At 46.1% G+C, this 26,511-nt stretch overlaps 1 protein-coding gene across 1 annotated transcript in view; it reads right to left on the reverse strand.

Annotated features, from left to right (window-relative positions):
* The window catches only part of LRMDA (leucine rich melanocyte differentiation associated), a 1,007,721-nt gene extending 991,181 nt beyond the window's left edge, over nucleotides 1-16,540 (reverse strand). Inside the window, exons 1-2 of the mRNA XM_059661903.1 lie at nucleotides 16,269-16,540; nucleotides 7,269-7,369 (exon numbers count right to left, since the gene is read on the reverse strand). Of these exons, the coding sequence (XP_059517886.1) occupies nucleotides 7,269-7,369; nucleotides 16,269-16,298 (131 nt within the window). The 5' untranslated portion in view covers nucleotides 16,299-16,540. The remainder of the gene's footprint in view (nucleotides 1-7,268; nucleotides 7,370-16,268) is intronic.
* Nucleotides 16,541-26,511: the final 9,971 nt, after the last annotated feature.

Here is a 26,511-nt window from a genome sequence, read left to right on the forward strand (position 1 = left end):
AGTCAGATCACCAAGGCCATTTATACCCAGCTCTGCCATTTAATCATCAGGGTAGTCAAAGGCAAATAATGTCTAAAGCAACTATTTGGGCCTCAGTTGTTTCATCTGTAAAATGTGAGGAGTAATAGTCCCACTGTCAAAATGTTGCTGGTAGGACTGTATGAAATAATACACGCCAAGTGTTCTGCCCAGCGTTGGCATACAGTAAGTGCTCCATAATACTGGTGATTGATTCACTGACAAGCAAACATGACTGATGTCACTTGTTTGATCCAGTGCCCCTGGACCCCGCCGGAGAGTAGAGCCATTCACCTCTATGTACTTATTTGCAAGACTGCTTTATTGTGAGGCTCATCAACAGCCGTCTGCAAGCTCTCACACAGAACTCAGAAGATTTCCTCAACACGGTGCAGCTGGCATGGGGAAGGGAAAATTATTTCTTGTCCAAGGTTGCCCTGTGTCTTGCAAGACATTTAGCATCCCCGGCCTTTGCCCACTAAATGCTAGTAGGATCCCTAGTCCCATATCATGGAGACTAAACTTCATGCCTGAGAACCTGGAGGGCCAGTAAATAGAGAGTCTGAAAGATTTAAGCTGACCAGTCGCTCCCTCCTCCCCACAAGTCACCAGTGCTCCCGACAGCCACCCTGATAGCACGGGAGGGGGGAGGCGGGGGGAGCAGCAGCATCCACATGCACAATGATGTCCTCAGGATAGAGAGCAGGGCAGAGGGGGAAAATGGAATAAGGGGGGCCAAGATCCTGGGGGAGTAAAATGGGTGAAAAGGGAAATAAAAGGCATTACTAAAAAGTCCAGGAATTTTTTACCCTAGTGGCAAACACTGTAGAAAATATGGAGACAATGTTTATGAAAGCACTTTCTAAACCACACACTGCATCACCAATGAGAAAGCTGAACTTCGTTACGGCCCTTTAGACAATCTCCCCCATTGTCCACCAGCTCAGTCTTACCCAGCGGCTCAATACCCCATTTCTCGGGCCAAAAGAGGAAGTCCCAGAAAGCAGGACACTTTGGGAAGAGGCAGGCGGCCATATCAACCTGTTCCCTTAGTGATCTTCTCTCTTTCCCTCCCTCAAACTGTTTTTGGTAGTTCCAGTCATGGAAGTCACTCCAGAAAGGTTGCTACTGAGACATTAAATATTACCTGCCAACTCATTTTCCACATCACCTTTTTGTTGTATGTTCTGTTAGTAGCTGGAGGCACTAGAATTGCTAGTGTTATTCTTAGAACAAAGGAGATGCTTTTCCACAGCATTGCCCAGCTTACAGTGAACATGGTTCCCAAAACACACAGACCCTTGCCTCCTTAGAATTTATCAATGCCTTAGAACTATTTTGAAATTTCATTAAAACAGTTTATCTGTCTAAAGCCCATCTTTCCTACCATCATCTCTTCCTCTCTATGCTTACTGACATGAGTTCTGTTGCCAGCTCAACTCCAATATCAGCATGCTCCCCAAGTAACACCTCTGCATTTGTGTTTTGAAAATAAGGCCCCTGACTGCAAAGAAATAAGTTGATGCAGACCCAAGGCCAACAGAGCATGCCCTTTAAGCTGTTATCCTGACTGAGTAGAGAATTTTTCTCCCACTCATTCCCAGTGTAACATAAACAATTGTATGCTCCTAGCTGGGAGGGATGAAAAGTATGTATGAGACGAGTGGGTTTAGCCAATAGAATGTCAGACATTTGAGACCTACGGTAATTATATCAGTTAGTATGGACTAGGTTATGCTGCATTAACAAATATCCTAAAGTCTAAAGACAGATTTTTCATTTACAGTCTATGTCCAACGTAAGTCAGAAAGAGGTTCTTCTCATTTATGTCAGAACCCAAGACTGATGATCATAACAAAGAGAAAGAAGCAAATTTACACCAGCTCTTTAAGATTTTGCACATTGGTTACACCAAAGGGTGCAGAGATGTGGAAACATACCATGTGCTGAAGGTGAGGAAATCCGGAACGTTTGTGAGGAACCCCAGTATGACTACCAGAGAAATAGTCCCTGTGGAGGGTCAAGCCTGGGCTTTTAGCCTCATTAGCACCATGTTTAAGCTATACTTGTAGCTATGCTTACTGAAGAACTATGATATAGCAGGTCATCTTTACACACACTTACACTCAACATTTTTGCAATTAGCTTAAGGCCAGTTAAATTACGGCTGAGTGATGTAAGCAGAATTTCAAGCCAGGGTGGTATAATCCCAACACCATGGTTCCTTTCCATTCCATCGCCCATTTTCCCAACTGAACAGCAAGTTAGCAGGCCAAGTGTTACATAGCAGCTCATAACAGAAATGGAAATGTTGCTGCGCATATCCTAGAAGCTTTGATGGTGCACCCCCTGTCTGCCTCACTGCCTGGGGAAGACGACAAAGCCATCATCTCTTCCCTGGAGGTGCCCAAACTCCCCAATCCTCCATTTCCATACTGGCCAAAGCCAGGGAAGCTACATGCAAGTAAGCTCCCACCTAAGAAGTTTTCTCCTAAGCAATTCCCCCATTCAGTGTATTTATCGGAGTGATGCTAAATAAGATGTGACTGCAAATAATTTAAATTTGCAAATGTAAGCTTCCTGTTGCCATAGATCAATTAAGCCCTCTCTGTTTTATTGCCAGATTGACACAGGCATGTTTATCACTGTTTTCCTTGGGAGCCCCGCTCTGCCCTCTGTGTTCAACAAGCGCATCAGGCAGCCCAGGCAAACCACTCAGGGAGAACCCTGCCCTTTCTCCGTCAGGGGAGAAGGAAAACTGAAGCTGGAACAACGCGTTAACAAGCTCTCTCTGCCAGAGCTGATCAAGGAACCAGCACCGGCTAAAACTGAGGATCTCCTTATTGATCAGCAAAGTAAAAGTAAAATGTGAAAACCTCAAAAACAAGCTCCAGGAAGAACTTGGAATAATGGATATTCAAATATTCTCAGTAGCGGAAATTGTTATGACCTCTCTTAAGGACAATCTGACATCTGTAGTGAAGCCCTCTGACAATTCTGTCTCCAGGAAAATGTCCCAAGCAACTAAGCAAAGACATATTCATCAATCAGTATTACACAGATACTTATAATAGAGATATTTATAACAGTAAAAAAAAAAAAAAATCTGGGAACAATCTAAATACCCAACACTGAAAAAATAAGAGAACATTAAAACTTATAATGGAGAATTTATTGAGATGGAAAAATACTTCCAACAGAGTGTAAGCAAGAGCATCATTTTTAAGATATTTGACATTAAGAAAGACAAGTGGTAACAATGGGGATTTCCTCCAGCTTAACTTGCGAGATTATCAGTGGCTTGAGAGAGGGGTTTTTTCACACCTTACTGAGTTTTCCAAGATTTCTCCATTGATCATTGTTGTTCCTGCTATAAGAAAAAAGTACTCAAAAAATAAAATCTAAAGTACAATTTCATGCATGTGTAGACAAAGGGCTTATGATCATTAATGCATTCAAGTTCAAGGGGCAACACTACTGTCAGCTAGTTAGCTCCCTGAACCTTCTATCCCCATTCCGGGGTGGATAGCAGGACCCTGCTCCCCCAGGAATCATGTCCAGAAAGAATGAGATCTGGGAGGAAAGGTGGAAGAGATGAATGTTTTGAGTCTTTTAAAGGAGCCAGAAATTGTATTCAGACCTATTGTCTTGCTTCCCTTTCCAACTTCCAACCTGACAGGGCACACAAAGTCCCAGGGACTTCCATTCCCCAGGACAGAGTCATAGAAACAGCACAGCCTGAATTTCCATGACCTTCTACATGGAGGCGTAACCAGTTTAATACTGGACAAGCCAAAGGAGGAGAGGACTCGTGATAGTTAATGCAGAGAGAAGGCTGAAGTGTAATGCAAAGGAAAAAATATACAGTGACTTAAAAGTTCACAACTTATACATCCATAACCACCCTTCCCTCCAGCACATGCAGGGGGCTATAGGGAGAATCAGCAGAACCATCACTTCATAAGTGAGATTAATAATGATGATGGCATATGGCTATGAATTAATGGTAAGATGATAGAGAAGGATGTTCCTAATGTGAGTGGTTAATTGAAGCCTGGTACCTCCCTTTTAACTAACATCTTGGCAAGAGTAATACAAATGAGGCCACACAAGAAGAAATTCATATGTTGGCATATGCACAGAATATCTCTGGGAGATTACAAAAAGAGTGAGTAGTGCAGAGGAGAACTGGGAGGCTAAAGGACATAAGTTCAAAGGAGACTTTCTCTTCACAATTTGAAGCTGTGCCATGTGCACATATAAACTATTCAAAAATAGAATAAATAGAACTCCTTGCCTGAAAACAAATTGTGCCCTAAAAACAAACGGACTGCAGCTGATTTTACAATCTATAGGAGTAGCAAATTTTGTACTGGGGATAATGCTCTGCTTAAGGCAGTGCCCTGACAGGACTCTCTGGGTGTGAAAAGGAAACCTGCAGAGATGTTCTCAAAGGGGGCAGGGGTAATGTTTCTGTATATAACAAAGTGAAGACCGCTGTGTTTACAGCTCTGGGAAGAGGGTGAATGACATGAAAAGGAGAGAACGGGGCTGGGAGAGAGAGGCACCTGGTCACATGCCGAGAGCCTGACTTAATGAGAGGCATAACCAGGGATTTGCAGGAACAACGCCATCCCAAACTTGTCTGCTGCTGTGTGCTCCAACTGCCACCTCCCCCTTCACCAGTACTCCTCCAACTGTCAGTAATACATAGTAATATTGTATTGTTGGGCTTTGGAGAAATGAAGAGAGTGTCCTGAGTGGGGCCAGACAAGCTGCCAAGAGGGAGAACAGCAGACAACAGAACAGTGATGGTTAGAGCAGTGACTGTGGGGAATCCGGGTACAGGGCAAACTGACCAGGAGATAAGCTCTCCCAAGTCCTAAGAAAACAGTATGGAGGGCTAGGGAGAAACGTTTCACAGAATGTGGGATGGGAATTCCCAATATTTCACTTGGATATGATGATCCCTGTAGCCTGGTGAGCTTGGATCCTCTATTACCTACCTACTTATGTAGAAGGTAAGTTTATGACCATCTTTCTCTTCCCTTCTCTGTATTCTCTCCCCTCTTTCTTTTTTTAAAGAAGAATTAGTTAAGCATCTAAAACATCTTTAATTTCTATGTAGTTGAAAAGGCAAAGAGACACCAGTGCCCAAATACACTCATATCTTCCTCTCACACCCAAGTGCTACCTCCCCTCACCCTGCTATTAGGGAAATAAGACGGTCAAAGAGGATCCGATCTCAATCCTTCCCATGTCCAATCCAGCCCAGTGAGGATTGCTTTTATCCACTATGGTCTATTCTGGTCTGCAACTCCCTCCAGCTTAACCAAGTCTCAGAGTGAACCCTTCCCAAACCTTGGACCTCGCTCTTCCTTTGCTCATCTCTGCCCTGACCCAGCCAGAACCCAGCGTGCCATTCACACACTGACCACAGCACCAACAAGAATAGGCTCCTGACCACATGTGATAAGATCCTCAAACTCAACACTATGAAAACGTCTCTCCTCTAAAAATAAAAATCACAACTTCTCTCCTTCTGAACCTATTTTACTGGCCTTCCTCTCACTAAATTTCCCTGCCTTCAGGACCCATCATTTCCTCTGATTAATCCTTACAGACCCTCAAGGCCAAGAGCCCCATCTCACCACCAACCCCACTCACCACACACACACACACACACACACACACACACACACACACACACACACACACAAACACCACCCTTCCCAGGACCCAGCCCCTTCTCTGCCAAAGGAAGAGAGGGCCCCCCCCTCAAGAGTGACAAAGGCGCCTCTGTTTCCTCAGACCTGATAGCCTGGTCCCATGACCTGTTCCCGCTGACACACTCCCTCCTCATGGGGCCCAGCCTCCTCAAACCCACATCCGGGCTCTCGAGAGCAAGGCAGCCGCAGCCTGAGCCCCGGGAGGCCAGTCACAACTCTTCCTTCCGATGCCCCAGCAAGAGAGCCCTTTTCCTCCGTCCATGCTGGGGAGCTGTTTAAGGGGCACACGTGTCTAAGGCTAGTCCAACCAGGCTATGTACTCCATCCTTTCCTTGGGCGTTGGGATCAAACAACATCCTTAATTTCTTAAGAGTCAGCATTTGTCTAGCATCCTCTCACCACTATGCATTACTTTGCAACTTTTCAGTTTCCACATCTCCCCAGAAGCGTGCAAACCCTTCGGGAGTCAAGGAGAGAATGCGCACAGTACCCGCTCTTGACACAACCCTCCGGGCACCCCTTCCCTGAAGATGAGGCACCTTATGGTCACGTGCTCCTGGCACACCTCTACCCACTGGTGCCTTAATGCCCTGAGTTTTGTCCATTTTCTCTCAAATTCTTCGTTCCCAAGTGTCCTGACTCAGAAGTTGCGAGAGAGAAACTCCAAGGCATGGAAGGAGGAAAGTGCCTGAGCCCTGGGGTGGGATTCGGGCTCCTCGTCAATCCTTCTACCCCAAGACAGTTGGTTCCATTCGAGGATAGCACTGTTCTCAAGAGGACAGGCACCTTGGGGAAACGCCCTGCGTGGGACCAGCTGCCTCGGAAAAACCACCTCCCTGACCCCTGCTCATTGATCCCACTGGTACCTGCTTTCCAAGTAGCTCCTACTTACTTCATGCCCCCAAACCAGTCGCAATTTAAAACTCTTTAGGAAGAAATTAAATAACTATTCTCCATTGCGATAATACAGAAGATCACGCTTACCTTTTGCCAAGACTGGAACGGTTGTTCAAGTGTTCCCTCCCACCCACCCCATGCCAGTTGCATTTGAATTACTTTGAAATACCATCTGGGAGAAATCATCATCACAAATATTTAAGGTTCCAATTCATAAAAAGGCAAAGAAAGAAAACACACACATATACCCTACCTGTGATTTGGGAACTGTCCAGAAGAGCATTCCTAAACACCCTCAAAACACTTGCTGGCTCCATTTCAATCCTCCCCCAACAGTATTCTACCTTGTCTGCACGAGTCTCAGTGAGAAAGGAAAAGAACAAAGTGAAACTCTCCTAAGAACTCATGTGAGAAGGATGATGCCTATGCTCACTGCTTCTTCAGTGGCACAAGGAGGCCGGCCGGAGGAATCATTCAAAGTAGAGTCAAACCTATGGGGTGCGAGTCCACGCGTCTCAGGTCCCTGCACCCTATGCAGAGCTAGAACGGGTCACTTACCTGCAAGCTGTTACCAGGGGGACTGGGTCTCCCAGGCCTGGTCTGCATCTTGTGAAAGTTACATACCTCAGAAGGTTAAAGCTCAGATCAAGCCTCTTGGCGAAATGTCCACAGTCCCTGCCGAGGTGCTCTGGAATTTCTCTGCAGTCCTGGCCTATGTAGGACACCTGGAAGTTAAATGGAACAGAAACACTGTGGCAAACGGAAATCGCCCAGCTGCTCACAGCCCTGAGTCATTGATCCGATGATTGCTTCCGCAACTTTAAAGGCAAGCGCCTCACACACTCACTCACACACACACACACACACACACACACACACACACACACACACACACACAGAATGCCATATCTGTGGCTGTTTTTCTGATCAGATCAGCTTTGGGGGCTGCAGGACTCTGCCAACAGCTCCCCCTTTCCTGGTACACTTAGCATGATGAAGACGAATCCCAGCTCAATGGAAATTGGACTGAAATTGGCCGGATTCAGATGTCAAAAAAAAACCCAATGTCAGAGCATGGCGATATAATCACAGCAATCAGCCTCTCGTTCAGGGGCCTTTCCAACAGCTGCCCCTCTGGCTCTCCTCCTCCACTGCCTCCCCCCTCCCCCCCCACCACCAAGTACCCTGTTATGCACATTACCTCATAAAGATACAGCAGATGCACTTACCAGTATTCAACCTGCATGGTGCTGAACAAATAGGGTTGGACAAGCAAACCTTCCCAGACCGCCAATCTCATCTTATTACCACTGTGTATCAAATGTCCGCCTCGCTCTGAACAAAGCTGATTCAAAGGCAACAGGGCAATGACTCCAAGGAGCCTTTTGCCATCAACACCTCTCTGCTTGCAGAGCTGTGCCCCGAGGCACTGTTTTATTTATATTATTAATCTAGTGTGTACCCAAATATTAAAAAGCTGAAGTAAAATTTGACCCTAAAACTTCTGACTATGACAAGGTCAGGGGGTTTTCTCACTGCTCCAACCACCCCGTTTTTGAAACCCATTTTCACAGACAGCACTCCGAGGGCAGGTTTGGCAAATCATTCCAAAAACCATAAAACAAGCCTGCAGGTCAGAGTTGGCCAGTGAGTCATGATACATGATGCTTCCCTAGAGGACTCCAGGAAGAATTCTGCCAGGTAGAAAGTCTGGCCCATCACACAGCTATAACCTTGATCCTTCTCCCACCTCCTGCCCCACAAATACACAGTCTTCTGCACACACAGACAACGATATCTTGGAATGAGTAAGAGATTCCCCAGGGGGTTATGATTCCTAATGGGGATACAAGAATATGGTGGACATCTCAGATATTAGGTTTAACCATATGGATTACTAATATTCAATCATTTTAGAACTACAAAAACAGCACTTTCCTATGGCTGAACCTAACACAAATCACACTTCACCCTAGCACCCTCAATGTGTCAAGTCATCTCTCCGTACTCTCCTATCCAATGAGTACAAACTGCTGACAATACAATATCCTGTAGTCACAGTCCTTCAGTAACTTCATTCCTGGAAGAGAGAAAGTAGGGAGAAGGGACAGAAAACTAGTTGACTCTAATAAAATAATTTTGACTCAGGAAAATACAGGCTAAAAAAATAAAGTGTTCTGAGTTCCATCTAGCAAGCTCTCCTCTTTCTCCATGGGACACATCTTTCTTCAGAATTCCTTGTGTAATAAATTAACTTCAGCTTCCGAGCCAAGATGGAACTCATGCAGCAAGGAGAGACTAGGGATATAAAGCTCAATCAAAAAATAATAATAAAGCTCAATCAATCTACAGACTTCAATTTCCCTCCACATGTCCACTCGATCAGCAGCCTGTTCTCTAAGTTCACATTGATCCCCAGGCCCATGGTGCTCACCATAAAACCCATCCCGTTCACCCTGGCATGCACTACCACCTTGTACATATCATCACCATTCAAGACCTCTGATATATATGGCAGAGAAGCTGACAATTAGATGTAGAAACGGAGCTCTTTTCTCATAGACCCACCAAGGACTAAATCTGGTAGGGACCTGGTTTGTCAAAACCCCTCATGTTTTAAACAGGGAAACTAAGACTCCAGACACCTGCCCAGTATAATAGAGCTTCTTAGTGATAGAGCCTGGACCATGTCCTGCACCAGGAATAAGGACTTCCAACTTGGCCATGGAGTTCTTACAAATCCACATGTGGATTTTCATCAACAAATGTCAATGGCACATCTGTCATATGTTTTGACTTCAAATTGAGTCTTCCTAACTAAAAGGTCAAGAACTACCTCATGACAGCATGTTGAAGGCCCCAGAAGAGTGTCCGACGCTAGGAAAAGAAATGGATATTTGCTCCCCTTTTCCTCAGTAGGATTTCCCTTCAGATGAAACAGCAACACTAAGGAGAGCTATCCCCACAAAGCATTTGAATCATTCACAACGAGCCTGACAAGACTTTCATAACAGCTGGTTTTATTACATGGTCTTAACAGCACAACAACCCAAGAAAACTAAACAAAGCACAACTTGCTCCCATTCTACAGAGACAAAGACCAAGTCTCCAAAATTTAATAGGAAAACCAACTTGACAAGCCACCCTCAGGTAAACTGGAAGCTTTTAGAGATGCGAGTTAAACCAACCATGTTGAAAGGTTCAAATCAGCTGGAACAGGCTTAAAAGCAGTAGCCATTGTCAGGCACTGCAACCGACACTCCTAAGCTACAGTTTAAGAAATGCTTCTCAGCAGAAAACATTACCTCTCAGGATGTCATGACGCTTCTTGGAGCACACACCCGCCTAATGTAAGACACAGGTCAGAAGAACTAGATCAAAAATCGTTAGCTTCTTCAGCAAACAAGAGAAGGGACGTAGAGATTAATCTTAAATGTCACAAAAGGGTATATCTAAAATGAGAAATTATTGCATTAAGTCAATTACCTTGATTTAGACTAATCTGAGGAACCAAGTTTTGTACTTTTAATTTGCCACCTTATATAGTATGTACCCCAAAACTTCTACCCTGTGTGAAATGATAGCATAAAGGGATACCATTATCAGGGAAATTAAAACATATCAAGTTAAAGATCCCTACAGAGAGAAGTACCAGAAAGAAAGACAAGATTGTCTTGGCAGGATCCCCACATATATACACAGCCTCTCTAAGGAGTTGCAGAAAATTACCAAACTAATTTTCTGGCTTCCAGGACAGTTCTGGAGATGGTGAGTTTGCCCGTAGTCACACAGAGAAGATTTTATATACCTGTCCCCAGCCAGGGGTGAGGGATCTTTGATTTTAAATTGGCAGTACTGGTCCATCCATGTACTCAGCACCTAGTGGCCACTGGACAAAGAGTTGAATTAGACCAATATCCCTATCAAAGGGATTTATTATTCTGATGTCTGTTGGGCACAAAATTTCAAAAAGTTGCAAATGGTAAGATTTCATTCTTTATTATGGAAGTAATATTCCATTGTAGTATGTGCCACAGCTTTTTATCCTTTCGTCTATGGCACTTGGGTTGCTTCCATATGCTGGCTATTGTAAAATAACACAGTGAATATAGTGGTTCATATATTTTTTCAAATTAATGTTTTGAGTTTCTTCAGATATATACCCAGAAGTGGAATTCCTGGATCATAAGACAGTTCCATTTTTCATATTTTGAGGAACCTCCATACTGTTTTCCATAGCTGCTGTACTAATTTACATTCCTAATATTTGCAACAACATGGATGAACCTAGAGGGTAGTATGCTAAGTGAAAAAGTCAGAGAAAGACAAATACCATATGATTTCCCTTATATGTGGAATCAAAAGAAGAAAATAAATGAATAAACAAAACAGAAACAGACATATAGATACAGAGAACAAACTGATAGTTGCCAGGGGGCAGGGGTTTGGGGAGGTGGGTGAAAGGGTGAAGGGATTAAGAAGTACAAATTGGTAGTTACAGAATAGTAATTGGGGATGTAAAGTTCAATATAGGGAATATAGTCAGTAATCCTATCTAATAAAAGAGAAACATGGTAATTAGCGTAAGACCACTACCCTTCCCATTGGCTAATCAGGGTGATATGCAAATTAACTGCCAGCCAAGATGGCGGCCGGCAGCCAGGCAGCTGGAAGCGAACATGAGGCTCGCTTGCTGCAGTGACGGAGGAAACCAACGTTCCCAACAGCCTTGCTGGCCTCTGAGCCTGCAGTTTGAAACATTGTAACAAATATAGAAGCTAAACAAAACCCCAGAAACCAGCTTTCAGCAGGCCGGGATTTCAGAGCTGGAGTTATACAATGTTTTGATTATAGAACCCAAACAAACCAGATACCTGCTTTCAGCAGCAGAGTCCTCAGAGCTGGAGCCAGAGCTAAAGCTGGCCCAGAATAAAAAAAAAAAAAAAAGGAGCAGTTGGGAGCTTCAGCCCTCAGCCCCTCACCCAGACTGGCCAGGCACCCCAGTGGGGACCCCCACCCTGAAGGGTGTGTGACCAGCTGCAAACAGCCATCATCCCCTCACCCAGGCTGGCCAGGCACCCCAGTGGGGACCCCCACCCTGATCCAGGACACCCTTCAGGGCAAACCAACCAGCCCCACCCATGCACCAGGCCTCTATCCTATATAGTAAAAGGGTAATATGCCTCCCAGCACCAGAATCAGTAGAGCCGAGAGGCCTCCCAGCACCGGGATCAGCGTGACAGGGGGCAGCGCCCAAACCCCCTGATTGTCCTGCTGCTCTGTGTGTGACAGGGGGCGGGGCCACAACCTCCCTATCTGCCCTGCTCTGTTCGTGACAGGGAGAGGCGCCCCAACCTCCTGATCAGCCCTGCTCTGTGTGTGACAGGGTAGAGCCATAACCTCCCCATTGGCCCTGCCCTGAGTGTGAGAGTGGCGGAGCCCCAACCCCCTGATCGGCCCTGCTCTGTGGGTGATAGAAGGTGGCACCCCATCCCCCTACCCCCACGGGCCCTGCTCTGTGTGTGATGGGGTAGAGCCATAACCTCCCCATTGGCCCTGCCCTGAGTGTGAGAGTGGCGGCGCCCCAACCCCCTGATCGGCCCTGCTCTGTGGGTGATAGAAGGTGGCGCCCCATCCCCCTACCCCCACGGGCCCTGCTCTGTGTGTGATGGGGTAGAGCCATAACCTCCCCATTGGCCCTGCCCTGAGTGTGAGAGTGGCGGCGCCCCAACCCCCTGATCGGCCCTGCTCTGTGGGTGATAGAGGGTGGTGCCCCAACCCCCTAATCCACCCTGCTCTGTGTGTGACAGGGGGCGGTGCCCCAACTCCCCTATCAGCCCTACTCTGTGCATGACAGGGGGGAGCTCCCCAACCCCCTGATCGACCCTGCTCTGTGCATGACAGGGGGGAGCTCCCCAACCCCCCTGATGGGCCCTGCTCTGCGCGTGACAGGGGTTGGTGCCGCAACCTCCCCATCGACCCTGCCTTGAGTGTGACAGGGGGTGGTGCCCCAACCCCCCAATTGGCCCTACCCTGAGCGTGACTGAGGGTGGCATCGCAACCTCCCAATCCGCCCTGCTCTGTGCATGACAGAGGGCGGCACCCCAACTCCCTAATCGGCCCTGCTCTGAGCCAGACCAGGGGCTGCACCTAGGGATTGGGCCTGCCCTCTGCTACCCGGGAGCAGGCCTAAGCCAGCAGGGCGTTATCTCCCGAGGGGTCCCAGACTGCAAGAGGGCACAGGCCGGGCTGAGGGACCCCTCCTTCCCCCCGAGTACACAAATTTGTGTGCACCGGGCCTCTACTCCTATATAATAAAGAGCTAATATGCTAATTAGACCGAACAGCCAAACGACCTTCCAGACGACCTTCCGGACGAAGCCAGGGCTGCAAGGGCTGAGCCCCTTGCACAACTTTCGTGCATCGGGCCTCTAGTATTGTAATAACTATGTGTGGTGCCAAGTGGGTACTACCAGAGGATATCTTTGTAAATTGTATAACTGTCTAACCACTATACTGTACATCTGAAACTAATATAAAATATTGAATGTCAACTGTAAAAGAAAGTTTCAAATAATAAAAATAAATAAATTTGCACCACTGGAAGCTGTCAGAGTAGAAACAGCCCTGGGCATGAGTTCAAGTCCCTCTGCTGCTAATTACCAGCCATATTATCTTGGATGAGTCACAGAAGAGTCTGTTTCCTCTTCCGTAAACTAGTCACACACTAACTGCCTCCAAAGGTGTTAAAAATAATGTAACAACTAACACTTATTAACTGCCTACCACCTGGCTATTATCTATTCAATCCTCATGAAACAGCCCCCTGAGTCACATATTATCCTCATTTTACTTACACTACAGGAATGAGTTATCTTTAAAACTCAGCACCTAGTGGCCACTGGATAAAGAGCTGAGTTAGACCAATATCCCTATGTCTACCATTGTATAGATCCTACTACTTTGTCATAAACTGGTGGAAAAAGAAGATTGAGAACTTTATGCTGAATATGAATGATTCATTCCAGCCTACTGAAGTCATATCCATGTTGAATAAAAAATTTTATAGAGAAAGTGGAAGGAGCCTGGCCGGTGTTGCTCAGTGGTTGAGTATCAACCTATGAACCAGGAGGTCACAGTTCGATTCCCAGTCAGGGCATATTCCTGGGTTGTGGGCTCAATGCCAAGTGTAGGGCATGCAGGAAGCAGCCAATCAATGATTCTCTCATCATTGATGTTTCTTTCTCTCCCTCTCCCTTCCTCTCTAAAATCAATATGAATATATTTTAAATAAATAAATAGAAAGTGGAAGAACTACATCTCCAAGTGTTTGAAGTTGAGTCCTATGGAACTCCTAAAAACCAGGGCAATGGCAGTCAGTCCATAGAGGGGTTGAAAACAATGACCCAGTTTCAGCAGAACAACATCATCCATCTCATTAAGTTATTTTAATTTTATTGGTGTTATGGTTGGTGTCTTTATACTTAAACCATCCCTTTATTTGGAGTTTATAGGACTCTAAATATCAGCTTAGAAAGAGTTATGTCTGGTTTTACTATTTGTGTATTTAAGCAATGTTGTGATAAAAACAATATGAACACTGTGGGTTCATGAAAGTCCTCCCCCCCTTTAAGGATATACCAAAGTTTGAGAAATACCATGTGACACACTTAAGGTGCTATTTTAGGATGGCTGTCACCAGGAACTGCAGGGGGGAGAATGCTAAAAAGACCCTCACCTCAGGCTGCCACTTGGGGTTAGGGTCTTTAGGTTTTAGGACTTGTAATGCCCCAGGGGCATTTCCCAGCTCCTCCCCTGGCAGGAGCTCAAAAATGCCTCACCCACAGGTCAGTGAATGCCCTTAGGCTGTGTGGGGTGGGCTAAAGGCAGGGGGTATGGAGAAAATCAAGTTTGGGAAATGGAGGAAGCAAAAAGGAGGCACAGGAAAGTCAGCCCCACTGTCAAGTCCTCCGTGAAGCTGGAAGAAGCTACCCCCAGAGAATGCTGGATTTGAAATGCAGAGACTTAGGGTTTAAGCCCCATCCTTTTTTTTTTTTTAAATCCTCACCCAAGGATATGTGTCTTTGTTGACTTTTTTTAGAGAAAGAGGAAGGGAGAGAGAGTAAAATATTGATGGGAGAAACATAGATCAGTTGCCTCCTGTACCCACAAGCTAGGTATGTGCCCTGGCAGGGAATTGAACCCTCAACATGATGGGTTCACAGGACAATGCTCCAACCAACTGAACCACCAGGCCAGGGCCAATAAGACCATCATTTTTAACCTCTCCACCAGGCTGGTACCTTCCTGGCCTGCTCACTTCTGAACTCTGAGAAGGGAAAAACATTCCCTTTAGCCCAAAGTAATCTCAAAATCTAATTATTCCTGACACTACCTGCCTTAGGCAATCCAAGGGGAGAGTTCCAAAACCTTGCAACTATTTCTCTTTGGGTGTGCGGGAAGGTGGGAAGAGGGCTGGCTTCATCGGAGGTTAAACAGAGAGACCTGGCTTTTCCAGCAAGTAAGTCACCTGGTCCTAGAGTGGCTTAGCCCGTCCCTCCAGCGATGATAAAGAACACCTGAGGCTTCACTACAGGTGAAGCAAGCGAAGCTGCTGTACCGACCACGGTTTAAACTGGGGAGTTGATGTTTCCCAAAGACACCTCTTCAAGAGGATAGGGGGCCTATGGGTAGGAGCCCGGGCCAGTCTGCAGTGGACCCTCACCCTAGCCACTAGGGCCTAGCAGCCGTGGGCAAACTACGGCCAGCGGGCCGGATCTGGCCCGTTTGAAATGAATAAAACTAAAAAAAAAAAGACCGTACCCTTTTATGTAATGATGTTTACTTTGAATTTATATTAGTTCACACAAACACTCCATCCATGCTTTTGTTCCGGCCCTCCGGTCCAGTTTAAGAGCCCATTGTGGCCCTGAGTCAAAAAGTTTGCCCACCCCTGGGCCGTAGTGCCTGCCAGGATGCTTCTTGACGTCACTGTCTTGGGGGCGGGCTGAGGCACTTTTGCCTTCCTGAACTCCTTCCTCCGTTACTAAAAGACTAGAACTAAGATGTATCCAGGCACACCTAGGAGATATGCCGGACTGGGCTCCAGACCAGCACAGTAAAGCAAGTATCACAGTAAAGCCAGTCCTGCTGGTAGAGGGTCTTGCCTTCAACTTACGGAAAATGCAACATCTGCGAAGCTCAGTAAATGCCCCCCAAAAAGTAAGCCTGTATTTTACAACTGCATTGCTATAAAGATGATATAGTAAAAAGTTTTTCTTTGATCGGAGTTCTCTTTTTGCTTCTGATTAAAGAAATTAAAACTTTTTTGTGGGCTGTGGTCACTGATCACTCGATCCCCGGATCCGGCTGGCCCTGGTCAGTGAGCGCTACAGACAGAGGGAGGTGCAGGCGACTTGGGGTGGCCTTCTCCCTCCCCCCACAGCCAAGGGGTGTGCCAGGCTCAAAATGGGGGGTCCCTCCTCACCAACCTAGGGGAGGCCTGGGCAGGGGACAGACTTCCCACCTGCTGCAGCCCTGAGGTGGAGCAGGGAGCCCTGCTTAACCTCGGGGGGGCCCCCTCCCCGGACCTACTGCACCCAGGCGTGGGCCTGGCGGACTTACTTGCGTTCCACTGACCATGAGCCCGGCCATGGCGACGGGGCGCACGACCCAAGCGCAGAGCTGGGAGCACAGAGCGTGGCGGCGGCGGCGCGGGCGGCTTTAGTTCCGCCCTGGAGGTCAGCTGACCTGCGGAAGCCCGAGGCGCGGGCCGAGCGGACCCGGCTCAGCTGCGGGCCGGCCGCGCCAGGTGCGCCTCCACCACCCACCGCGCGCGCCGCAACAGGTGGCCCGCAGCGCGCGTGCCCCGCGACCGCCCCGCAGGCCGGTGTGACCGCGTGACTTCCCCGTGCCCACGGCTCCCAGGGACCCTATCGCCCCAGGAGGGGGTCGGGGGAATAGGAATAGCGTCCCCCAAAACTCCATGCCCAGAGCTGTACTGCGTTAGTAGGGTCAGACTGGGACACCCCCACCCCCAATCTGGGCCGTTAGCTGGGGGAGATGGGGCGGGGGGGGGGGAGAGGGGGGGTAGGGCGGGTGCGTCAAGGCTGGCCTTTCTAGTATTTCACAATCGGGATTACGCAACTGTCTTCAACTGCAGGGAGGAGAGGCCTCTTGGCTGGAAGTCCCCTCCCCAACTTTTGAGAGGAAGAGGCAGTGGGGAGGTGGAAAGGACACCTGGTGGGTGGGTTTCATTTGTGAGGGAGGAGGGGAAACTGAATTTCCCTATAAATAAAGTGTTGGCTCAGCTAATAGCATCCCTGTTGGCAGTCATAAGCCCTGGGAGAGAGCTGAATGATCTGCCCAAATTTCAGGCTTCGCTTTTTCGCTTTTTCTCTTCGTCTTCACAGAGTAAAGGTATTTGTGAGGCTCAAAGTTATCCCTGAGGTCAGACCATCACCACACGTTGCCCTCACCTGGATGAGGGAGGATGGCCATTACTGCCTCCTATCTGGATAAAGCCAGGCCTGGTAAGCAGGTACTGGAAGCGCATGCCTATCCTCAACTGAAAGAATCCACATTTCCCATTTACCTTCACACCTCCATTCCCAGGATACACAAAGCTATTACCAGATACCAATTCGTTGTCATGTTATCACTTGTCCCCTGTTTCAGCCAAGAGCTGCCCCTGCCTTAACCCTGCTCGCTTCTTACCAGTGGGAATAGGCCCCACTCAAATCGAGAAAGGAAATCTGAGTCCTGACTTGCCAGACACCAGGTCTCACAGGCATCACAGGCCTGTGTGTAATTGTGGCTCCCCACCTCTGCCCAGGTGTGTTCACAGGGCTTTGCATTGTCCTGTGTGTCCAAACAGCACCTAGGAACTCCTGGTTGTACAGCTGAGGATGATAATTACGATCGTGGTTAAGCATTTTGTGGCTCTCATCACGGTCTCTCAGGCCTGGTGCCAATGCATTGTAATGGGAGCCTTCATTGTCAGCAGCCTGATGAGTGATGTTGGCCTCTGAGGGCTGACCCACCTGCCCCTCTCTCTGCTGGGAGGAAGGGACACAGCAAAGCGAGGCTGTAAGAACGTAGACCTGGCTGTGTTTACTCTGGGGCTTTCCAGGAAATGCAACAAAAGGTCCTGCAGGCCAAAAAAGAAAGCTTGCCCTCCAGACAAAGGGGGATCAAAGGGAATCGTTATAGGCCTACAGCCCCACCAGCTCCTCAGGCTCCTCCCTCCTTCTCTGCTGAACGTACCCTCTCTGGTCCATTGTCCATTTTTGTCTGCATTTCCTTCCTGAAAAGGAGGAAGTGGACCCAGTCTCTGTTGGTCATGATTCTCTGCCCTCCCCAGACACCTTTCACCTTGACCTTCCTAGAAGGGCTTTGGCCAGCAGGAGAGACAAACCTACTCAAAGATGAAATTGGAAACACCCCTCCCCCCCAGGAGGAGGATGCTCAAGGCCATCTCACCCATGCCCCTGCCTCCGTACACAGCTATGTCTTCAGAACATAGGCTGTTCTGCAGACCTTATCAGTAATGCCAAAGTGGGCTGGAATCCTTCCCCCCTTTCCAAACCCCTTCACTACTGATCATTCTAAAGGCCTAAAATTTTCAATGTCTCCTGAATAAGTAATAACACAGTCCAAAATCAAGACAGTTTATCATTCCAACAACCCTTACCTCTCCTGCCTCTTCTCCTATATCTCACATCGTCTGCTTATTTTTTAGTTGTTAGGTTTGCCTAGAATAACTCTGGACCCACTCTTGTCTCCACTATGTGAACATACCAGGAAGGCCAGTTGACTGTAAGGGAGAGATAACTGGGGAAATCAAAAATAAATACAGTTCAGAATAGCTCAGATTAAGGTGGGCTTTGGTGTTTGAAATGTAAGCGGAAGACAATAGGGAGCTATTGAACGTTCTTGAGCAGAGTAGAAATTTGCTGAATGTAGTAGGGGAGGGCTCCTCTAGAAACAGATTGGACCAACCTCTCCTTACTCCCCCTCAGCTGTTGGACGTTCGAGTTCAGAACATAACAACAGGAAAAGAAGGAAGAGTTGGCGGGGGAGGGGGGAGGAGGGAGAGAAAAGGAGAAAGAAAAAGGATCTGTATCTCTAGACCAAGGAAGATGAGAAGAAAGAGGTCAGGAACACCCTTCTACTTCATCACCTTCTTGAACAAAAGGAAAATTAAATAGAAATAGCAAAAGGTAAACCTCTTCATGCAACATGGACCTCCCTTCAGGAGAGGAGAGAGTAAAGGAATGCTGAGATAGGGCTGGCCCAGGTGGTAGGCAAATAATTCCTTTGGAATACAAGGACTCTTCAAGAGCAAACAGAGAAGATAAGTCTTGTTGGAGCTTCTCCCTGAACACACCTCTTTCTGCCCATGCCCCAGGAGCACTGAGGGAGAGGAAAGGCATGTATAGTCTCCTGGGTTCTTCCTCAGTCCCTGCATCCCATTCCATGGCCAAGTGAAAGTCAGCTGTAGGCACCTCCTGCCTCGGCCCATTTTATTCCACAGCCCTGAGTCCCGGCTTCCAAGGCCCAGGCACTGTGCTAGGCACAGTGGATACACATGACGAAGACATACCCTTCAGGAGAGATTTGTGCTCAGACATTTACAGTAGTAAGTTGACGAGAAGCACTGTAATTGTGATCCTCTTTTCTGAATCCAATATTAAGAGATGTAGCCTAATTTGTACAGTGCCCTGATGAGGATCACAGAATAGAAGGTTCAAATCAGGTCTGAACCGGAAATCCTGGGTCTATGAATTCTGGAACTCTTAACACATGCATATGGAGAGTGATAAGGTCCAACACACACGACTGGACATTTCCTTATCGCCCTGGATGAAGAGGGCAATATTTTATTCCCACTGTCATCTTTGTTATTACTATTATTATTCTTCTTTGGCAGAAGAGGCCCTTTCCCCTGGAGTCCTTCCTCCATCACATTCCTAGGGACAAAAAGGAAGATCCTGTTTACTTCCAATCAAGGGAGTTGATTCTGGGGTTGGCCAGAACCAAACGAAACAGGAACTGGTTCCTTAAATCTTCCAGCTTGATGCATCAGCCTCTGAGAGAAGGCAGGGCCAGTTAACAAAGTTTTATTAGCATTCCTACCTATCCTTGGCCGAATTTCTGTTCAACCTGGCCTCATTTCTTTCAGGCTTACCTCCTGCGCAGATTAAGATAGTTGCTATAATTAATCATGCCCCAGTCCCTAGTTCACACTCACCACATTCAGATTTCAATTAAAAAAAAAAAAAAAAAGGCTGGATGTCTGCATACAAAATGTTCTTTGTTGCTGAGGCAGCCTCCTTTCAGCCTAAAGGAGGGAGTTCAGAAAGTGTAGGAAAGAGAAAAGGTTCCCAGGCCCTCTCTGCAAAATTTGCACAAATGTGTAGGGATTGAGGATGATCTAGGCTCCCAATCAGAACAAATTAAATGTTCAAAAATAAATATTAAATGCAATCATGCCTGGCATCAGTAATCATTGCACAAATGTTAGATTATTGTTATTATTTACCATTATAATAACTATTACTACTATTATCATTAATTCTCAGTGCCTCTGACTTCCCTCCTTTTGGGATCTTTAAAGATTCTGTTGTTGTCTCTATTAAAATGCAACGTTAGCCAAAACCGGTTTGGCTCGGTGGATAGAGCGTCGGCCTGCGGACTGAGGGGTCCCGGGTTCGATTCCGGTCAGGTGCATGTGCCTTGGTTGCGGGCGCATACCCAGTGGGAGGTGTGCAGGAGGCAGCTGGTCGGTGTTTCTCTCTCATCGATGTTTCTGGCTCTCTATCCCTCTCCCTTCCTCTCTGTAAAAAGTCAATAAAAATATATTTAAAAATAAATAAATAAATAAAATGCAACGTTAGCAAAGAGTGGGAGGGAGTAGGTTTGGGAAGGTGAGTGGGAAACCACTTCTGTGATTTTTGCAACATGCATACTACTACTTTTGTAATTAAAAAACAAGAAGGGAGGAGATTGGGATGGAAGGAGCCAGAAAAAAAGAATTTACCACTGAAACTGCTATCTGCCAATCTCTTAGCATTATCTTCACAAATCTCCAAAACAGCACTGAGAAACAAATCTTACTTCCCAGTTTGCTTAGAACTTGTCCAATACTCCAGGCCTTAGCTGAGCTCAGGAGGGAAGTCATCTCTGACTTGAGGAGAGGGGCTCACACAGGACTTTTGAGAGGGAATGAAATACTGACCAGAGGAGCCTGCTCAGCTGTATATTGTTCAGTGAGGGGGGTGGGGGGGAGGAGAGGAGCAATGATGTCTAAGCCCCAAGTACCTTCCAAAATCCCAACTTGACATGGAGAAGCCCACTTACAGGCTGAGGAACCTCCCCCACCTCAATTAAAATATAGGGAAATGAGATTCTGAGTCAGTAGGTGGTGCCCTGTTATCTATGTTTTTCTCAAGTACCCTCAGTAATTTGGAATTGTGATCTGCAAATTCACTGCGTTAGAAACCATCTTCTCCAACTACTGATTGTGCAAACAGAGACCTAGAGAGCTACCCAGCAAATGAGCAGCTGATCCAAAGCCAGAACTCTGATCTGAAAAAAATAAAACAGGACTCCTCCTACTTCCCAGTGAGAACAGGGTGAAGAGACTGGGGAGGAGGAGCTCCCGAAAGATGCCATTTCACATCTAATCGCTTCTTGTCACGTTTTACCCATTTTCCTCATATGGAGCCCCACGCTGATGGATCAGAAATAACATTTTCAAAGTTATATCTGCAAGGAAATGGCTATTAATGTTCTTCCTCTCCTTTTAGAGCGCTGAGGAATACATATTAATTTTCTCTCTACTTATATTGCCTATTTGCAAATTGTATTCACTACCCAGTGCTCCAATTTGTCCTACCCCTGAAGAGATTATGATGAATAAATGTGTTCCTGGAAATAAAATAAAATAAAAAATTTGTCACTGAGATTTATTTTTATAATTATTTACAGGAATTATTTTAGAATATATGGGGGGGCAATAATAATAATGCACACTTGAGGGTTCTGGCGTGATTTACCAATATTAATTCAGAGTCTCTTCCCACTTCTCCGAAAGGAGCCCCAGCGTTCTGTGCAGCTCTGAGCCAGGGGCAAAGCAAGTGTCAGCTGTACCTGGCACCACCCGTGCCAGGAGGCAGAGGCCAGCTGAAGGGCTGGTCAAGCCTCACAGTGCCCAGTACCCTGGCCTGGGAGTCCAGGTTCAAGACCCAATTTTGCTACTAACGAGCTGAGTGCCCCTGGATAAATGCTTAGTTTTCTTAAATGTAAACTAATTTACTTGAGCAGCTAGTTATTACTAAAATAAAAATATAAGTAAATGTGTACATCTCCCCAAAATGAAAGAGAATGCAAACATTAGTAAATGATTATTAAGCACCTACCATGTGTCAGGCACTGAGGGCACAATAAGGAACGAGACCCACACAGTCCTTACCTCAATGAGTTTATGTTCTGGCAGAAGGACACAGGTAACAAGTAGGTAAATAATATAATTTCAAATATGTGAGATATAAAATTTTAGGTAACACTGACACATGCTTTGCAGACACCATGAGGGGGGTGGCTAATTTAAATACAATGTCCTATCGCTGAAGAGATTGAAATACAATGTCCTACCCCTAATTTAAATACAATGTCCTACCCCTAAAGGTCTCTGCTAGCCGGTCAGGTCCAGTCTTCTGTGAAATCCTTGATGAGCAGAGCATGGGCTGGACTTCAGTCCTGCTCACAAAGCTTTTGTGATGCGTAAACTGCATAACCTCACACAGCTGTGGAGTGTCCTGAGCAGGATTGTCTAGCAGCGGTTCTCAACCTGTGGGTCTCGAACAATGAAAATACATCCTGCATATCAGATATTTACATTACAATTCATAACAGTAGCAAAATTAGTTATGAAGTAGCAACGAAAATAATTTTATGGTTGGGGGTCACCACAACATGAGGAACTGTATTAAAGGGTCAAGGCATTAGAAAGGTTGAGAACCACTGGAGCTGACGTGTGAATAATAAGATGGAGCCAGACATGAGAAGACTTGAGAGAAGGGTTTTCCAGGCACAGGGAACAGCAAATGAAAAAGCTGTGAGTGTTCTCTTAATCTCATGTTATCCCTTTGCTTATGCTTGAGTGGTAAACTTGAACCCAAGTGCTTCCAAGGTCACAGTGTCACCCCAATCAGAAAGATGAGTATCTCAGGTACAGCTTCACCAGTCTTTGGATTGCTCCTAGCTCCTTAGCACAAGGGGACTAAGTCCTTGAGATGCAGCAGCTGGATGTATTCATGGGCACACACATAAGTTCTAGGGTGGACATCTAGGGGGAAAATGTTCCAGGCAGCTACAACAGCAAGTGCCAAGGTCCTGAGGTAGGAGGGTGCCTGGCAGGTTTAGAAAACAGCAAAGATGTGAGAATAGCTGGAATGGAGTGAGCAAGGGGGAAAGTAATGGTAAATGAAATCATGGGTTAGGGCAGTGGTCGGCAAACCGCAGCTCTTTGGCCCCTTGAGCGTGACTCTTCCACAAAATACCACGTGCGATTAAAATTTCGTGGCCCATGCGCAGAAGTCGGTTTTCAGAAAGGAGATAGACGAAACAAGTATACAAGATGAGTGTGGACGGGAGAGTTGGAAGGGGTCGACCTCAGCGAACATACCTCAATCAGATTGAGGACGTTTTTAGCAAAGGCCAGCTTAGGAGTACCCTAATTAAGTTAATAACAATGCACCTACCTATATAGTTTAAGTTTAAAAAATTTGGCTCTCAAAAGAAATTTCAATCGTTGTACTGTTGATATTTGGCTCTGTTGACTAATGAGTTTGCCAACCACTGGGTTAGGGGATGGACAGGGAGGGGGGCAGATCATCTAGGCCAGTGGTTCTCAACCTTCCTAATGCCTCGACCCTTTAATACAGTTTCTCATGTTGTTCCAACCATAAAATTATTTTCATTGCTACTTCATAACTGTAATTTTGCTACTGTTATGAATCGTAATGTAAATATCTGATATGCAGGATATATTTTCATTGTTACAAATTGAATATAATTAAAGCATAGTGATTAATCACAAAAACAATATGTAATTATATATGTGTTTTCCAATGGTCATAGGCGACCCCTGTGAAAGGGTCGTTTGACCCCCAAAGGGGTCGCGACCCACAGGTTGAGAACCACTGATCTAGGCCCTAGATTCTAGGGCCTGATACACTGAGGTCAGGACTTAGATTTATACTCCAAGTGAGATGGGGAGCCTTGAATGGAAGACCCACATTTTGTAAGGGTTGTTCTGGCTGCTGTGTTGAAAATGGACCATAAACAGGGAAGGACAGAAGGAGGGAGACTAGGGAGCAGGCTGCTGCAGGAAACGTGGAAACAGTGAACACTGCCTGAATATATCCTGAAGATGGCATCAACAGAATTTTCTGGTGGATTTAACATTGAGTGTATGAGAAACACAGGCTCAGGGTAATTCCAAGATTTTGATCTGAGCAAGTGGAAGGATGGAGAAAATTAGGAGGTTGGGGGCCAGGGAATCACTTTTGGGTCTGAGAAGTTTGAGATGACTTTGAAACATAGATGGGGAAATGTCAAGGAAGAAATTGGATACATGAGAGTTAAGGAAACAGATCTGGACCAGGGTTAGAAATTTGGGAGTCCTCAGCTTTTAGATGGCATTTAAAGCCACAAGACAGGATTTAAAAAAAAGAAAGAAAGATCTGAAGATGTGGCCCTAGAGCACTAACACGGAGGTAAAGAAGGGAAGGAATCACAAAGAAACTAAGAATGAGCAGTTGGAGAGGTAAATCCAAAATGTTGTCAGGCCCTGGAAGCCAAGAAAAGAAAGGAATCAGAAAAAATGGGGTTCCAACATAATGGCCCATTCAGCCAAGGATCATCAGGGGGATTTTGAAAGCATTTCGAAGTATCATCTCACAGATTACCTATAAATTACGAAGGAGAAGACAGTCCTTAGAGTGGAAATATCTAATGGTCACAATCCTACACAAGAGCTCAAACTGAGCATCTCCAAGGGTGAGCAACCTGACAATACAGGCCTCTGATACGATGCAACAGGAAGTACACATCACCTACATGGTTGTCTTGCCAAAATGTTTAACCAGAATCTACCATGAGGAAACAGACAAACCCAGAAAGTGTAACATTCTTCAGGACAACTGGGCTAGAGCACCCAAAATGTCAATATCATGAAAAGGGAGGAGGGAGAAGGTGAGCAGGGAGAAATGCTCTAGATAAAAATGAACTAAAGAGACATGACAACCAAGTGCAATGCATGATTCTTTATTGGATACTGAATCTGGGGGAGGGGGGCCTAAAAAGACATTTTAGGGACAACTGGAAATGTTTACATTTGAACTGTTTGATGATATTGAATTAACATTACTTTTCTTAGGTGTGCAAGTTGTGTTGTGGTTTTTGTAAGAGAATGTTCTTTTCCTTAGAAGATGCAAACTGAAGAAATTAGGGATAAACATCAAGAAGCCTAAAGCTTTCAAATGGTTCAAGGAAAAAGAGAGAGAGGTAGAGAGAGAGAGAGAGAGACAGAGAGAGAGAGGGAGGGGAGGAGAGAATACCAATATGGTAACATGTTAGCTGATAAGTCTAGGTCCATGGTCGGCAAACTGCGGCTCTCGAGCCACATGCTGCTTTTTGGCTCCTTGAGGGTGGCTCTTCCTAAGCCTTAGGAGTACCCTAATTAAGTTAATAACAATGTACCTACCTATATAGTTTAAGTTTAAAAAATTTGGCTCTCAAAAGAAATTTCAATCGTTGTACTGTTGATATTTGGCTCTGTTGACTAATGAGTTTGCCGACCGCTGGTCTAGGTAAAAGGAATTGGGCATTTATTATCCTGTTCTTTAAATCTTTTCCATAAGTACCAAAAAACTTATAAATAAAATGTCAAGGGATAAAAGGAAGAGTGATCGACTTTTCCAGTGCTACTTAAGGTCAAGTAAGTTGAGTTCAGAGAATTCACTTGGATTCAACAATATAGAGGTGATAGGTGACTTTGAAGATAGGCAAGAGCAAAAAAGGCAAGGAGGGGCCAAATCATAAATAGATATGTGGGCCTCACTTTGAGCACAATGGAAGCAGTTATTAAACCTTTGTGTTTTCAAGCAATCGGTCTGACAGTTGTAGATAGGATGCATTTGGAGGAGAGAGGAGTAGGGTCAGGAAAATGTCCTCACAGGCTCTGAAAGTGCACTGGACCCCCATGAAGGGTGGGTGGTGAGGGCCTGGAGGGAGAAACTGCAAACAGACTGTGCAGCCCAATCGCCAGGACTTGATGCCTGTTGGGCACTGAGGATGGAAGAGCCGAGATGGTGCCATTCACCAAAATAAGGAGGGGGACAACTTGATGCAGTTTAAAAGGCTACAAGCACGGTGCCTACCTCTGCGGGAAGCAGCAGGGACACTCTGGGACCAACAACTGCATGTGCTGATGTAAATCATGTCATTTGAGAACCTAGTGAATCAGTGTGGAAATGTCCACGCTGCACGCTGTTCATCTGACGTCTGAGCCAAGCTCTTGTGCTGGAGGCCAGGACTTTGAATGTGACAGTGACCTGTCTGGCTGTACCTTTGTTCATAAAGTCTCCTCCTCTTGGGAATCACTCTCCCCATAACCATTTACAATGCTGTTCACCTTTGTTAACAAACTTTCTCCAGTGCTCCGACCCTCAGTGACTGAAGCCTCACTGCAAAGCCCTCCCCTGTGCCTGGCATTAATGCCTACCACTTGGTGGTGTTATGTCCATTTATACCTGCCCCTAACTTTCCAACTCGTTGGTCAGCTCCTAGACGAGAGGGA

The sequence above is a fragment of the Myotis daubentonii genome, chromosome 13 (genome assembly GCF_963259705.1).
Source record: "Myotis daubentonii chromosome 13, mMyoDau2.1, whole genome shotgun sequence".
Classification (NCBI taxonomy): Eukaryota; Metazoa; Chordata; class Mammalia; order Chiroptera; family Vespertilionidae; genus Myotis; species Myotis daubentonii.